The sequence below is a fragment of the Labeo rohita genome, chromosome 23 (assembly GCF_022985175.1).
Source record: "Labeo rohita strain BAU-BD-2019 chromosome 23, IGBB_LRoh.1.0, whole genome shotgun sequence".
NCBI classification, from domain to species: domain Eukaryota; kingdom Metazoa; phylum Chordata; class Actinopteri; order Cypriniformes; family Cyprinidae; genus Labeo; species Labeo rohita.
Window position 1 is genome coordinate 17817771 of NC_066891.1, and position 15490 is coordinate 17833260.

The 15490-nt window shown below is 35.2% G+C and overlaps 1 protein-coding gene across 2 annotated transcripts in view; it reads right to left on the reverse strand.

The window, feature by feature from the left end:
* Positions 1 to 1917: 1917 nt before the first annotated feature.
* The window catches only part of iffo2a (intermediate filament family orphan 2a), a 28778-nt gene continuing 15205 nt past the window's right edge, over positions 1918 to 15490 (reverse strand). Inside the window, exons 2-9 of one of the 2 annotated variants that reach the window (XM_051097020.1) lie at positions 13871 to 13931; positions 13427 to 13525; positions 11628 to 11804; positions 10068 to 10213; positions 9182 to 9359; positions 7214 to 7303; positions 6998 to 7134; positions 1918 to 5141 (exon numbers count right to left, since the gene is read on the reverse strand). In XM_051097020.1, coding sequence (XP_050952977.1) covers positions 5006 to 5141; positions 6998 to 7134; positions 7214 to 7303; positions 9182 to 9359; positions 10068 to 10213; positions 11628 to 11804; positions 13427 to 13525; positions 13871 to 13931 — 1024 coding nt within the window. In that variant the 3' untranslated portion in view covers positions 1918 to 5005. Of the gene's footprint in view, positions 5142 to 6997; positions 7135 to 7213; positions 7304 to 9181; positions 9390 to 10067; positions 10214 to 11627; positions 11805 to 13426; positions 13526 to 13870; positions 13932 to 15490 lie in introns of both variants that reach the window. The other variant, XM_051097019.1, reaches the window with a different exon arrangement.

Consider the following 15490-nt stretch of genomic DNA (forward strand, 5'->3'; position numbering starts at 1 on the left):
ATGAGCTTTTGTGCTTAAAAAGTGTACACATTTTTATTTTCAGAAAAAAATGACCGATCTTTTCGCTAGGTAAGACCCTTCTTCCTTGGCTGCGAATGTTTTGAAGCTGCATTTAAACTACATTTTGGAAGTTCAAAATCAGGGGCACAATTGTAGTCCATTATATGAACAAAAATCCTGAAATGCTTTCCTCAAAAACCATAATTTCTTTACGACTGAAGACAGAAAGACATGAACATCTTGGATGACAAGGGGGTGAGTAATTTATTTGTGAATTGTTGTTCTGAAAGTGGACTTCTCCTTTAAACCGATTTGGGTCAGTTTTTAGTTAGATGTTATATTTTATGAGCAGGCGATATTTAAATTGCAACCAGCAACCTGAAGAGTATTTTTGAACGAATCAGGCGAGTAAATGATTCAGTGACTCCCTCATTAAGACTAGCTTCACCTGGCCTCTTATTGGTATAACCAAGTAACGCCCAAAAGCAGCCCAATCGTGTTTCGAGGGGGATCCACCGGTAAAAATCTTCTTCCTGGTTCAGGTTTTTTGGCTGGATTACGTTGGCAAGATTTGTTATAGGTAGAGCTCGGGAGAGTACTTACAAATTGTAACCCTTTACTGATTTTAAATTACAAAATGACAAAAATTGTAGTTAGTAACACAGTTACATTACACATTTTATGGAATATAATCAAACTACTTTTAGATCACTTTTGACTTACCTCGTTTATCATATCATTGACATAAAATTACAAACATCAAGAAAATTTATCTTTTATTGTTATTAACAACATGAAGTGCATTAAACATTATATTACGTCAAGGTTTCCCAAACTGGTGTTTGTTAAGGAACTCACAAACACCAGGGGGTTTATGAGTTTAATGGACAGCAAATTAATTAAATCATTAAAAAACATTACTTTAAAATAAAGAATTTTAAAATCAATCAACAAATAAAAAAACTGAATAAAAAACGAAATATTTTATTTGTTGTCGTGACCATAATCAACTCCAGAGAACCAAGATGCAAATATGATGCTTGATTATTAAAATATTTATTTTAAAATCTCAGGGGTACTTCAAGTAAATAGACGAAAGAAGTTGTCAAAAAAGTTTTTGAATTTGTGCATTTTAATGTGTTTGAAAGACAAAAGCACTCAAAAGACATAGAAATACATGGTTTAATAACATACAGAGTGATAATTCAAATTAAAATCAATGTGTTCATCAGTAGTTGATGCAATGATAAAACACTTTTACAGCTGAAATGATTTTTGTAAATCAGTGGTCAAATGTTGTGTCGCCACATTAGTGACTGATCTTTCTGTGCAACTTCACAAAACTTGAAGACTTTCCAAATACATACACTGTAACAGAAAATGTAAAAGATGAAAAAGAGAAATTATGGACTAACTGTAGTCTGATTACGTGTATTAAAACGTAATTTAACCTAATAACAAGTACTTCACTATGGGAATCTGATTACATAATCCAGATTACATGTAATCAGTTACTACCCAGCTGTGGTTATAGGAATGTGACTCTGTAAAGATGGTCTTCATCTGCAAAACAAAGATGAATTCCTCAAGAAACGTGACTGCTGTACCACCATCTGAACCACTGGGAATGAATTTGCCTGTCTGAACATCTCAACAGCTTTTTTCCAAGAACTTTGACCTATAAAATATAACCAATGTTTTCACTTCTCTTCTAAGGTTTTGTTGAACACTACCTCAGTGCCAAAGCAACAGGCAAATTCATGCAAAACAAGTGAGAATTGCTTAATCATGCAAAACCAAAATTTCCATGTGAAATGTGTTGGGACGTCCAATGATATAATAAACACTGCATGCAGCAAAGTCTAATCAAAAGTTTAAAAAGCAAATTTTGTATTTAAAAAAGTCATAAAACGGTCATAAGGCAAACTTTTTTTTATTTAAAACCAGGATAAAATCAGACTACAATTACGCCTTGCATAGTCTTCCAGATTTCCGAAAACAAACTCTCATTTCCAGACATTCTCAGTCATGCTGATTTCAGCACAAGATCAGTCAGCTGATATCTTTAGTATATAGCCCAAACTAATACATTTTATTAGAATGACCCACATTTAAGGCAAGAATATTAAATCAACATAAACATCTGAATAACCACATAGAGGATAACAAAATATGGAATGATTTATTTCCATTAATTAAAAAAAGGCAAACCTCCATCACCCGGATTATGTTTCCAGCAATCAATCAATACATGATAATCAACTGAAAAATAAAGGTAACAAAAATATATGCAATAAAAGTAATACATTTAGTTTCAAAACCAAATAAGTATGTAGAATAAAAAAAAAAATAACTAATAATCATTTATATGTTTTTGGCCACCTCTTGAATAATAAGACAAAAACATATTTTGAGGGGTGTGAGGGGGACAGCGTGGGTCATTCTTAGGAAGTGATGACATAGTGTGCCTCTTCAGTCACATCAGTCTATCAATTTGACTGTTTGTAATGCAAAATATATAATTTTTTTTTTAATTAAATAAAACAATTTTAAAGGATTAGTCCACTTCCAAAACAAAGATTCACATATAATGTACTCACCCCCTTGTCATCCAAGAAATTCTTTTTTCAGTCGTAAACAAATTGTTTTTTGAGGAAAGCATATCAGCATTTTTCTCCATATAATGGACTGATATGGTGCCCCGATTTTGAACTTCCAAAATGCAGTTTAAATGCGGCTTCACATGATCCCAAATGTGGTTGTAAACGATCCCAGCTAAGAAAGAAGGGTCTTATCTAGCCAAACCATTTTTTTATTTTCATAAAAAAAAATACAATTACATTTTTTTTTTATTTTTTTTTTAATCTCAAATGCTTGTCTTGCCTTGCTCTTGTTGAACTCGGTGTATTCTGGCTCAAGACAGTTAGGGTATGTCGAAAAACTCCAATCTTATTTTCTCCCTCAACTTCAGAAATCATTTTAAAATCATCCTGCATCACTGCAGAAGTACCGACCCAGTCTTTGCAAAGTGAACATGCAAAAAAGGTCAAACATCCTTAACAAAAAAGGTAAAACAGCGATATAAGATGATTTTGAAGTTGAGGGAGAAAAAACGTGTTTTTCGACATACCCTAACTGTCGGAAAAAACAGTCCAGGCAGAGTGTTTGACATTAAAAAGTATATAAATTATATTATTTTTTATGAAAATAACCAATCGTTACGCTTGATAAGACCTTTCTTTCTTGGCTGGGATCATTTACAACCACATTCGGGATCGTTTGAAGCCACATTTAAACTGCAATTTAAGTTCAAAATCAGGGCACCGATTCCACCAGTCCACTATATGGAGAAAAATCCTGAAATGTTTTCCTCAAAAAACAATTGCTTTACGACTGAAGAAAGAAAGACATGAACATCTTGGATGACAAGGGAGTGAGTACATTATATGTGAATCTTTGGTTTGGAAGTGGACTTCTCCTTTAATTTTAAATGTTTGTTTTTTAATAAAATGTCTGGAAATTTTTTAGTCCTCATTTTCACTATTACACTTAGAATAAAAAATATATTTTTTTTTCTTTTTTTTTTAACCTAAATTTGTATTTCATTGAAATTTACATATCATGCTTTTACTCCTTAGTATTTTAAAATGATTCATGCATTTTCTGAGAAATGTGGATTTTGCACTCCCATGTGACATTTTCTTTCTGACAAAATGTTATTATAAATATTATTAGTTATGTTTTATTTTATAAATATATTTCAAGGCACAATGAAACTGAGTGAAACTAAATCTACAGAATCTACTCAGTTTTCTATTATAAGTGAACCAGTATATTTATTATTGTGATGTGGTTAATGTAACATAGAGCTTTAAGGTTAGCATATGTACTTTGATATTTGGTTTTAGAAATAAAAAGTCAGAATTTTTTAGCACAAATAGCACCTTTTCCTGAGAATGACCCACATACTGAACTGAAAGTAATAGCAAATTTTTCAGTAGCTATTTTGCATCTTAACCAAACCATCCAACACCTGAGGACAGATATATGTATGGCTTCCGAATCTGTTCCGATCATCCAAAACCTTATTTCACACCATTTACCATCTTAGACATAATATTTTATGTCATCGTCTGTACAAGGGATATGATTGAGAACTTAATGGTGTATAACAGAGCAAAAGCATGTACTGAAAATATTCTGAGAAAAATATAAGGCAACTAAGACACTGTATACAGCATATTTGTAGGCACACGAGTTTGGGTTTCACTGCTACTCTTCAACACTGAAAGAAACAAGGGGAAAAAAACTGCACTTAAGGAGAATTAACTCACACATACTGAATCTGTTTCCAGCAAAGAGAATCACAGAATATAACACCAATCCAGACCAGATTATTGCATAGATCTTAGTGCACAGTGGTTTAGTTTAGCAACAATTGTACGTGGTGAAAACATCTGAACTGACTCGGAGCAGAGATATTTTTGTGAAGCATACTGCATGGCTGATCTACTGACTATTGTGATTTTAAAAGCCTGAACTTATTTCCAGAGCTTGATGTAGAGTAATACTTTACTTTATCATGTGTTTTAATCTGTTATTGTGGTTGTGTAACTTGCCTTTCAGATTTATGTAAACAAATGAGCAATACAGATAGCAGAAATTGTGTATTTTCTAAATATTATTATAATACCATAATATTTATATTATATTAATAATATATTATAATAAAATATATGATTCATATATGCATTATTATATCATACTATAAACAGTGTGACCTCAGTTAAAGCTAGTGAGGAAGACTATGGAGCCATGCCTTGGCAGTGCTGATGAAGAGGGAACTAGTCCTGCTCTAAGACAGCATATAAAGCACCAATACTTGCTCTTTGGGAATCTGAGATTCCGCACTCATCTGTACTGTGTAAGAAAAAGTGACCAGACGCTTAAAAGAGTGCCTGGTTCACAAAGAAGCTGAGAAACCAGAATGATGACTGGCTGATCATCATCTAACTTCTCCATTCATCTCTACCGCTTCTTCTTTCTCTCCTTCTCTCGCTCCATCAGGCTCAAGCTCATCCTGGATGTCATCAGTGTTTCCTGAATCGCTGCTTGCCACAGAGCTGAGGGAAGGCGATTGTCTGAAGTGAAAAATGAATGAATTTTAATGGTGACATATCATGAAAATCTGACTTTTTTTGTTTAACTGCTATAAACAGACCTCCGGTGCATTTACCAAACCAGAAAACATGAAAACAACTTTGTTTTGGTAAGCCTTTTCCTACAAGCATATGAAAAAACAAGCTGGTTAGATTTCGCTCCTCCGTGACGCAGAAAAGGTATCTTATTATAATATTACTGCCCCTTAATCTGCATGTTTTCACCCACAGCACCATCATTTGACTTTCGCAAGTGACAACGGTGTACCAGTTCTAATGCCATGGCAAAAGTTTGAGCAAAGCATGCTAACTGTTCTGTTGTTGGCTGCACAGACGAGCACAGAATACTATTTAGAGTCCCAGCCTCAGAGAAGACAAAATTACAGTAAATTATTTACTGTATATTATGCTTGCTGCCACACAGATCTAATATAAACATGCAATTTCTTTCCCAGCTGTTTGCCTTCACAGACTTAACCGGCTGTTTATGTTTTTAACAAAAACTTGTGTGTATTTGACAGTTTAAAGAAGTCCACTTGCAGAACAAAAATTTACAGATAATGTACTCACCCCCTTGTCATCCAAGATGTTCATGTCTTTCTTTCTCCAGTCATAAAGAAATTGTTTTTTGAGAAAAATATTTCAGGATTTTTCTCCATGTAATGGACTGATATGGTGCCCAGAGTTTCCAAAATGCAGTTTAAATCTTAAAGAAGAATCTTATGTAGCGAAACAATCTGTTATTTTCATAAAAAAAATACAGTTGAAATACTTTTTAATCTTAAACACTCGTCTTGTCTTGCTCTGCCTGAACTCTGTGTATTCTGACTCAAGACAGTTAGGTTATGCCGAAAAACTCCAATCGTATTTTCGCCCTCAACTTCAAAAATCATTTCAAATTCATTCTACATCGCTGCAGAAGTACCGACCCAGTCTTTACAAAGTGAACATCCAAAGAACATCAAACACCTTTAACAAAAAAGGTAAAACAGTGATATAGGACGATTTTGAAGTTGAGGAAGAACATGAGATGGGAGTTTTTCGACATACCCTAACTGTATTGAACCGGAAAAAACTGAGCTCAGGCAGAGCAAGACAAGATGAGCATTTGAATTTAAAAAGTACAGAAATTGTATTATTTTTATGAAAATAACCGATCGTTTCACTAGATAAGACCCTTCTTCCTCAGCTGGGATTGTTTACAACTGCATTTGGGATCATTTGAAGCCGCATTTAAACTGAATTTTGGAAGTTCAAACTCAGGGCATGATAGAATTCCACTATATGGAGAAAAATGCTGAAATGATTTCCTCAAAAAACATTTTTTACGACTGAAGATTAAAGACATCTTGGATAACAAGGGGGTGAGTACATTATCTGTAAATTTTTGTTCTGGAAGTGGACTCCTCCTTTAAGCACAATAAGGCATGAAAGAGCTTAGTTTAGTACTCACATGCTTCAGATGTGTGTGGTCAGAAAACCGTATGTCAGAAGTTTAAACTAATATGGCTTTAAACTCATGATTTCAACATGACAGACATGATAATTAAACCAAACAGATGTTTTTTTAGAGAGCATCTGAGGCATGAGCTGTAAAGGCACAGCCTTGTTCTGGAAAAGGGGGCGGGGAGTAGCAGCTCATTTGCATTTAAAGAGACAAGCACGAAAATAGCGTGTCTCTGTTTTCACTCAAAATGGGCATTTTGAAAATGATATAATAAATGATCTGTGCTGTATTTTGAGCTGAAACTTCACAGACACATTCTGGGACTTATATTACATATTGTAAAAAGGAGCATAATAGGTTTCCTTTAAAAATAATGTATGGTTAAACCAACCTGCCGGTGGTGGCTGTGCTTTGGATGAGCCTCCGGCAGGTCTCCATCTGTACGTCCAGCCCTCTCTTCATACTGCACATCTCCATGTACTCATGCAGGTGTCTGTTCATGTCATTCTTGGCTGTGGCCAATTCCAGCTGTGGGAGGAAGATTGCGTTTAATCACAGATTAACTGAAGTAAATGTCTCACAAGTGCTCACAAATGTTCTCTCTCACCTCGATCTGGCCAATGGTATCCTGGTACTTCTGCTCTCTGGTCTTAAAAAGGGACTCTGTTTCATTTATGAGGCTTCCTAGACTTCGATCCTGGAAGAACGATATATAAATGCAGAATGCATTACGTATTATTGCGTTATGCAATATTTTTAAGTCGTCAACATGCATTCTCATTTGTACAGCCAGTAAGAGTCAATAATATAAGATACCACTGTTCAAAGTCATTACAAATTTTTGATGTTTTGCAAGAAGTCTCATATGCTCATTAAAGCTGCATTTATTTGATTAAAAATACAGTAAAAATATGAATCTTGTGAAATAATAATACAATTTTAAATAACTATTTTCTATTTTAAAGGATTACTTCACACCGGATTTAAGAAATTCCTGAAAATGTACTCATCCCCATGTGATCCAAGATATTCATGTCTTTTTTTTTTTTTTTTTATATACCTTCGAACCACAAATGCTCGTCTTGTACTAGCTTGACCTTAAAGGGGTCATCGGATGCTAAGTTCACTTTTTCATGTTGTTTGAACATTTAGCTAAATGCGGCTAAAGTAAACAGGCTCGTCACTCCACAGGGAGAAGAGAGGGGCGGGGCGAGCAGAGCTCATTTGCATTTATAGGAGCAATCCCCTCAGAATGGGATGATTTTTGCAGAGCTCATTTTGACAAGGTAAAAAGGGTGTTGTTTTACACAACCATTGAGAATTTTTAACCAAAGTATATTATAGACTTTTCATTAAGACCCTAAAGAATCACATCAACTTGTGGAAAATGGGCATCCGATGACCCCTTTAAGTCACGGTGGAAAGGTCACGCATTATATAGGCAGAAGTACTGACCCAGTGTTTACAAACTGAACATGCAAAAAAAAGTCAAACACCCACTGATCCTCAAGTCCACTATATGCAGGGTTGCCAGGTTTACGCAACAAAACCTGCCCAATTGCTACTCAAAATAGCGCAAAACTAGCCCAATTGTGTTTCAGAGGGGGCCCCCTGGTAAAAAATCTTGTGCTGGGGGGTAAAATACATATTTTCTGGCAAGGTTTCCCATGTAAAATTAGCATTCCAGGGGTTAAATATCATGTTATTGGGGTCATTTCAACCCATGGACATGAAAAACAACCCACGGTGACAGTGTAAATGTAGCCCAATTCTGGTGGAAAACCATAGACTTGGCAACACTGACTATATGGAGAAAAATCCTGGAATGTTTTCCTCAAAAACCTTAATTTCTTTTCAACCGAAGAATATGAACATCTTGGATTGCATGGGGGTGAGTAAATTATCAGGGAATTTTTATTCTGGAGGTGAACTCATTTTTGCCTACTGTTTTCAATTGGTTTAAAGGGATAGTTCAACCAAAAATGAAAAATCTGTTATCATTTATTACTCAACTCTCATGTTGTTCCAAGCTTGTAAGACCTTCGTTCATCTTTGGAACACAATTTAAGATATTTGGATGAATTCCAAGTGCTCCATAGATAGCAAGGGTACTACCATGTTCAAGGCCCAGAAAGAACCTTGAAAAAATAGTCCATGTGACATCAGTGGCTCAATCACAATTTTATGAAGTTACAATATATATTATTTGTGTGCAAAGAAAAATGACTAGGCTGACGCAGAGGAGAAGAATTATTGAAAAGAAGAGAAGAAAAATTGAAAAAGCCATTCTCGGCCTTGAACGTGGTAGTACCCTTGTCTATGGAGCTCTTGGATTTCATCAAAAATATCTTAATTTGTGTTCTGAAGACAAACAAAAGTCTTACAGGTTTGGAACATCATGAGAGTGAGTAATTAATGAAAGAATTTTCTATCCCTTTAAAGGAACTATCCCTTTAAAAAGCTTCCTCAGAAGGTAGTTGCCATATGTAGACAGTATGTTTTCTTTACATTTTCTACATCTGCAACTTTTATCCATACTTGCTTGCTAATAGAGCACGGTGACTTGGTGATGTACCTGCTCGTTTGTCTCTCCGTGAGAGTCAGATGCACAGGACGCTGAAGCGACTGTGCCAGCAGCACCAGTGAGGTTCAGAGTGTTATAGTTACTGAAATCCTCCCAAAGCAGAAGTGTCTCTTCCGTCTCCTCCCACGCCAGACTGTCACAGTCATCGTCAAACTCGAACGTTTCCCTCCTGCCAACAAACCAATTAGCTGAACAACCTCTGCGCACATGACGGGCAGCAGACACAGATGTGGAAGAGAAAAGAGAAGGAAAAAAGGAGACACAAGGGAAGAAAAGAAATGGAAAAATCAACAGATCCACAATCGAAAAGATTTGAAACAAAAGGCTACACACATAAGGGAAGAATAAATATAGAATAAAAAACACAGGGAAAAACATGCTAATAACCAGATTTTACTAAAAAGATTATTAAAGTAAGAAGAGTCAATAATATAAACAATTAGATAGTAAAAGATCTTTCTCAAATAGGAAAATATACATAAGGTCACGATATGAACACTAGATGGCAGCCACAGTCCATATTCTATACTTGAGTAGCATTCAAGCCCCTCAGGTCCTCTTACAATGTTACAAAAGGTTTCTTAAACAGTTCTAAATTACTCAGAAGGATACACACACACACACACACACACACACACACACAAACGTACATGCATGACCTCGCCATTTCTAAAGCCATGCTCTCCCTGTTTTAGCTACAGGAATTAAACTCTTAAAGCAGCTTTTTTTTTTTTTTTTTTTTTTTTTTTTTAAAAAAGAGTAAGTTTACAAAATGCTGATTTCCTGTTGTTCATAAATGAAATAACAAACACTAAAAGTAATTCATTCACACACACGCACAAACAAAAAGCATCATCTAATGGCTATGAGGACTCACAGCTGGTTGAGCATCCTCTTCATTTCATCAGTGATGTTGAGAGAACCAGGCATATCCTCCTCCCGGTGACCAGAATCACCATCAGTCTCCACTTTCTGCTCCTCTGATTCACTCTTACACTCTTTCCTCCTACATACCACCATCCCCTACAACACACACACACACTCTCTGATTGCTGAAAGATTCAAATCACATGATAAGCTGTAAACGCCATGTACTGCAAATCAAATCTGTACTCCAAAATAGCATATTATGCTGTATTGTTGCAGTTGAGGTCAAAAGTTTACACCCCCCTTTCAGAATCATTAAAAATGTTAATTATTTTACCAAAATAAGAGGGCTCATACAAAATGCATGCTATTGTTTATTTAGTCCTGATCTGAATAAGATATTTCACATAAAAGATACTTACATATAGTCCACAAAAGAAAATAATAGTTGAGTTTATAAAAATGACCCGGTTTAAAAGTTTACATCCCCTTGATTGTTAATATTGTGTTGTTACCTGAATGATCCACAGATGTGTTTTTGTTTAGTGATTGTTCATGAGTCCCTTGTTTGTCTTGAACAGTTAAACTGCCTGCTGTTCTTCAGAAAAATTCTTCAAATTCTTTGGTTTTCCAGCATTTTTGTGTATTTGAACCCTTTCCCACATTGACTGTTTGAGTTTGAGATACATCTTTTCACACTGAGGACAACTGAAGGACTCATATGCAGCTATTACAGAAGGTTCAAATACTCACTGATGCTCCAGAAGGAAAAAACATGCATGGGGGTGAAAACTTTTGAACAGAATGGAGATGTGTCCTTTTTTTTTTTTTTTTTATTTTGCCGAAATATCATAGTTTTTCATTTAGTATTGCCCTTCAGAAGCTATAGAAGATACTTACATGTTTCCCAGAAGACAAAATAAGTTAAATTGACCCTGATCTTCAAATTCAAAAAATTTCAACCCCCGGCTCTTTATGCATCGTGTTTCCTTCTGAAGCATCAGTGAGCATTTGAACCTTCTGTAATAGTTGCATATGAGTCCTCAGTTGTCCTCAGTGTGAAAAGATAGATCTCAAAATCATACAGTCATTGCTGGAAAGGGTTCAAATACACAAAAATGCTGGAAAACCAAAGAATTTGTGGGACCTGCAGTTTAACTGTTCAGGACAAACAAGGGACTCATGAACAACAATCATTAAATAAAAAACACTTCTGTGGATCATTCAGGTAACAACACAGTATTAAGAATCAAGGGGATGTAAACTTTTGAACTGGGTCATTTTTATAAACTCATCTATTATTTTCTCTTGTAGGCTATGTGTAAACATCTTTTATGTGAAATATCTTATTCAGGTCAGTACTAAATAAACAATAACATGTATAGTGTAAGATCCTTTTTATTTTGGTGAAATTATTAACATTTTTAATGATTCTAAACAAGGGGGATGCAAACTTTTGACCTCAAATGTAAATCTGTTATCTGAAGCTGTGCATCATTACTGGAGCACTGTTCCAGTAGAAGGGATGGATGATGTTATTAGAATCTATTGAGAGTGTAAGTTTCCGTACCCCCTTCTGTTCAGGAGGAGCTCTGGATGGGCTGCCGTGCAGTATCTTGCTCATGTCTTCCGATGTTCTCTGCTGTGCCACGTCACACAGCTTGGCTGTGATATCAATGCGTCTGCAGATGTCCATATCAACCTTCATGGCTTTCTCCTGGATTTTAGTGTCCAAGTCAGACACTTCCTATACAAGAATACATGAGATGGGAATAAAACATATTTCAGACTTAAACTGTTGTCCAGCGATTTATGCAGTAGTAAACTGGAACAGAAAAGTTGATCTCCCTTGCTCTATGACAATACCACAGTATACTTAAAGGGATAGTTCACTCAGAAAAGAAAATTACCCCATGATTTACTCATCCTTATAGTTATATTAAAAAAATGTCCTGCCTTATCCAAGCTTTACAATGGCAGTGAATGGGCACTGAGATTTTAAAGTCCAATAAAGTGCATCCATCCATCATAAAAAGTACTCCACACAGCTCCGGGGGGTTAATAAAGGCCTTCTGAAGTGAATCAATGCGTTTGTGTAAGAATAATAATATTCCAGTGGATGATGTAGGATGTAGTACTTTTTATGATGGATGGATGCACTTTATTGGACTTCAAAATCTCAACACCCATTCACTGACCTTATAAAGCTTGGACATTTTTTAATATAACTCCAATTGTATTCGTCTGAAAGAAGAAAGTCATATATACCTAGGATGGCTTGAGGGTGTATAAATCATGGAGTAATTTTCGTTTTTGGGTGAACTATCCCTTTAAGCAATAGAAAATGCAAATATTCTATACATTAATCATCTCCCTTAATATTAAATTATAAAAGCATGCATAGCATTGACAGTATAAAGAAAATATATTACAATATATAAATCGGTATTGTTTATATACTATTATAATATTTATTAATATTGTAAATTAGCTTTTGATTTTTATGGTTTTGATTTTTATAATTTTCTGTAACTTTTAACATTTTACTTTTTTTTTTTTTTACTTCTTTTATTTATTTATTTATTTATTTTTTATTTAGTCGCCAAAGCAATATTTCAAATATCATTTAAGTTTAAGTTTTTATCTAATAATTATATTTTATTTTTTAGCTTTATTTCAATTACCAAAAACACTTTTAAATACTTTTAGTTTTTCTTAACAACAACATCATTGTATATTCTATTCTATTCTATTCTATTCTATTTTATTCTGTTCTGTTCTATAGCTAGACAGCCATAGAATAGAATACAAACAAAATTGTCTAAAATATAACGCAAAGTTGTCTAAAATATAATGCTATATTAAGTTGCCCTAATTATGTTACAGAAAACTGTGCATAAACAGCACTACAAGTTTTTTTATGGGTTAGTAAGCCTAAATAAATACACTAGGCTAATTTGGCCGCAACAGATGGTACAGCTTCTTTTGAACTGCTTGCAACCGTGTGAGGAACATATCCAGGAAGGCAACAGTCAGCTGTGCTTTATAACTTGTACTGAGCAACATCTACTCAGCATGAGAGAACAATATGCATCTGTTCCAGGGCCAGAGGACCGACTTATTCACTGTTTATTTGCCCACACAGATCTATAGGTATATATTCAGCCTAATGCCAGAGAAATTTACCTATGGGTTCATCTTTATTTCCCTGAAAGGCAATCCTGTAATCTTTATTATCCCTCACAGGTGCAGTCAAATGATGCTTTTGTTTCCCTGTTTTAAATAAGGTTCTGTTGAAAATGTATATTTGCATGTTTTGTGCCATCAGCTGTGTGTAGAAGCTATCAGTGGATGTGGCAGCAAACTTACATCATGAGGCATGAGGCTTTTGAAGACCACCAACTCTGTTTTAAGACGTTCCATCCTCTCATTCAGTTCTCCCTGAACAGCTTCAGATGACTGAACAGTCTGTAACAGACAGCATTTAGTAAGTTTCGCTGTGTGCTGAAAATATGAGGAGTGAAAACGAAAGCAATAGTTTGCATGTTTTTTTTTAGCTGAATTGTTTACTTAATTATTTTAATGAAATGTTTTGACTGGACTTAATGACAAGTTTCCATGTTACACAACTACAGTAATCAAGCAAATCTTTGGTTGCTTTTTTAGGATTATTTGCTTGGTCTGAGAATATTTTTTTACAGTGTGGGTGGGGGATTTTCTTCTTTGCACTAGTATTACAACTAGCCATGCAACAGTGCATCTGTATGGATGTCAAACATCAACAGTCACAATAGAATAGGTCTGAAATCTCACCTCCTGCAATGTCTCCACCAAAGACTCCATCTGCTGACGTTTAGACACCTCCTCCTCCCATCTGGAACAAAATAACAGCCCACATGGGTATTGATTGTACTTGGAATGAATGTACACAGCATGTCATAAAGTCATGATCTGGAGTCAATTCAATTATGATTGCTCAGAAGAGGATGAAAGTTATTAAAAGTGTTTCATTTCACCAGTCATTCAATACAACTGCATAAAAATCCTACGTATGTAAAGAGCATCAAAGGCACAGCATGTTCAGTTACATCTACAGTATTCAAAGGAGCCTGGAGAAAAACACTTCACTACCACTGACCACTAAGAGTCTTCCGGAGACCTTTAAAACTCCATGAAGACACGAACAAGCTCCCTTAAAATCACTATGGAGACTGTAGTGCATTGAAGAAAATGCAAACAAAAGCTTAACTTTTTGTAGGAGAAATGTTTGAGGTAAATTACTGAGCTGTTTTATTTTTGCTGGGAACTGGGAATCTATAACGTGTCAGGGTGTAAAAGTAAAGGTGCCATGCGATAAACAAATAATCCTAAATTTAGAATAATTACAATTTTAAATGATTTTGAAAGAAGACTTACTGTCTTACTGAAGTAGTTCTGATAATTTGCTGTGAACCCACTATTTCCTAAGAATGTACTGATGTACTTCATTTAATAATAAAGAACATAAGCATATTTTGGTTTACAAACGGTATTATTTCATGATTTAGTCACATTAGCACTCGGCTAACATATCCACCGTTATTGTTTTGTGAAGTGTTTACAGTTTAGCAGCTAAACGTTAGCTGTGGGCACGATTCGCTTGCATAAGTGTTAATCAAAATGATTTTATGTCATTATTTTAAGAACTGATTAGAGCAATTATTGTTTTGGTGCATACTTTGTCAATGGTAGCCAGGTTTTCACAACAAAACCTGCCCAATCGCTACTCAAAACTAGCCCTAAACTAGCCCAGTTGCATTTCGAGGGGGGTCCCCGTTAAAAAACGTTCCGGGGTGTAAATTACACATTTTTTGTCGGGTAAATTTGCATTCCAGGGGCTACATATGTCATTATTGGGCAGGGGTTCTCAACTCTGGCTCGCGAGATACATTTTCCTGCAGAGTTTAGCTCCAACCTTAATCAAACTCACCTGCCTGTAACTTTCTAGCGATCCTAAAGATCTTAAAATACTCAGGTGTGTTTGATTAGGGTTGCAGCTGAACTCGGCAGGAAAATGGATCTCGCGGGCCAGAGCTGGGGTTGCTTCAACCGCAAACATCAAAAACAACCGCGGACTTGGCAACACAGATGGTAGCTGAGCTTACTTGTTGTGCCAATCACAACAGACTTGGCCAGCTGACCAATCTGAGCAGAGCAGGCTTATGGAAGGGAGGGGTTTACGCTCCAAACTGATTGAATGAATCATTTCGAAATCACTGTATAAATGTATATTCTGAGAAAATTACAATGTTTTTTGACCTTAGATGCATTTAAACCTGTTGTAGGGGACTCAATATTAGGACACTTTAAAATATCATATGACCTGCTCTTTAAGAAATTGTTTTAATATGCTGATTTGCTGCTTAAGAAACTTTTCTTATTTTTATTCTTGTT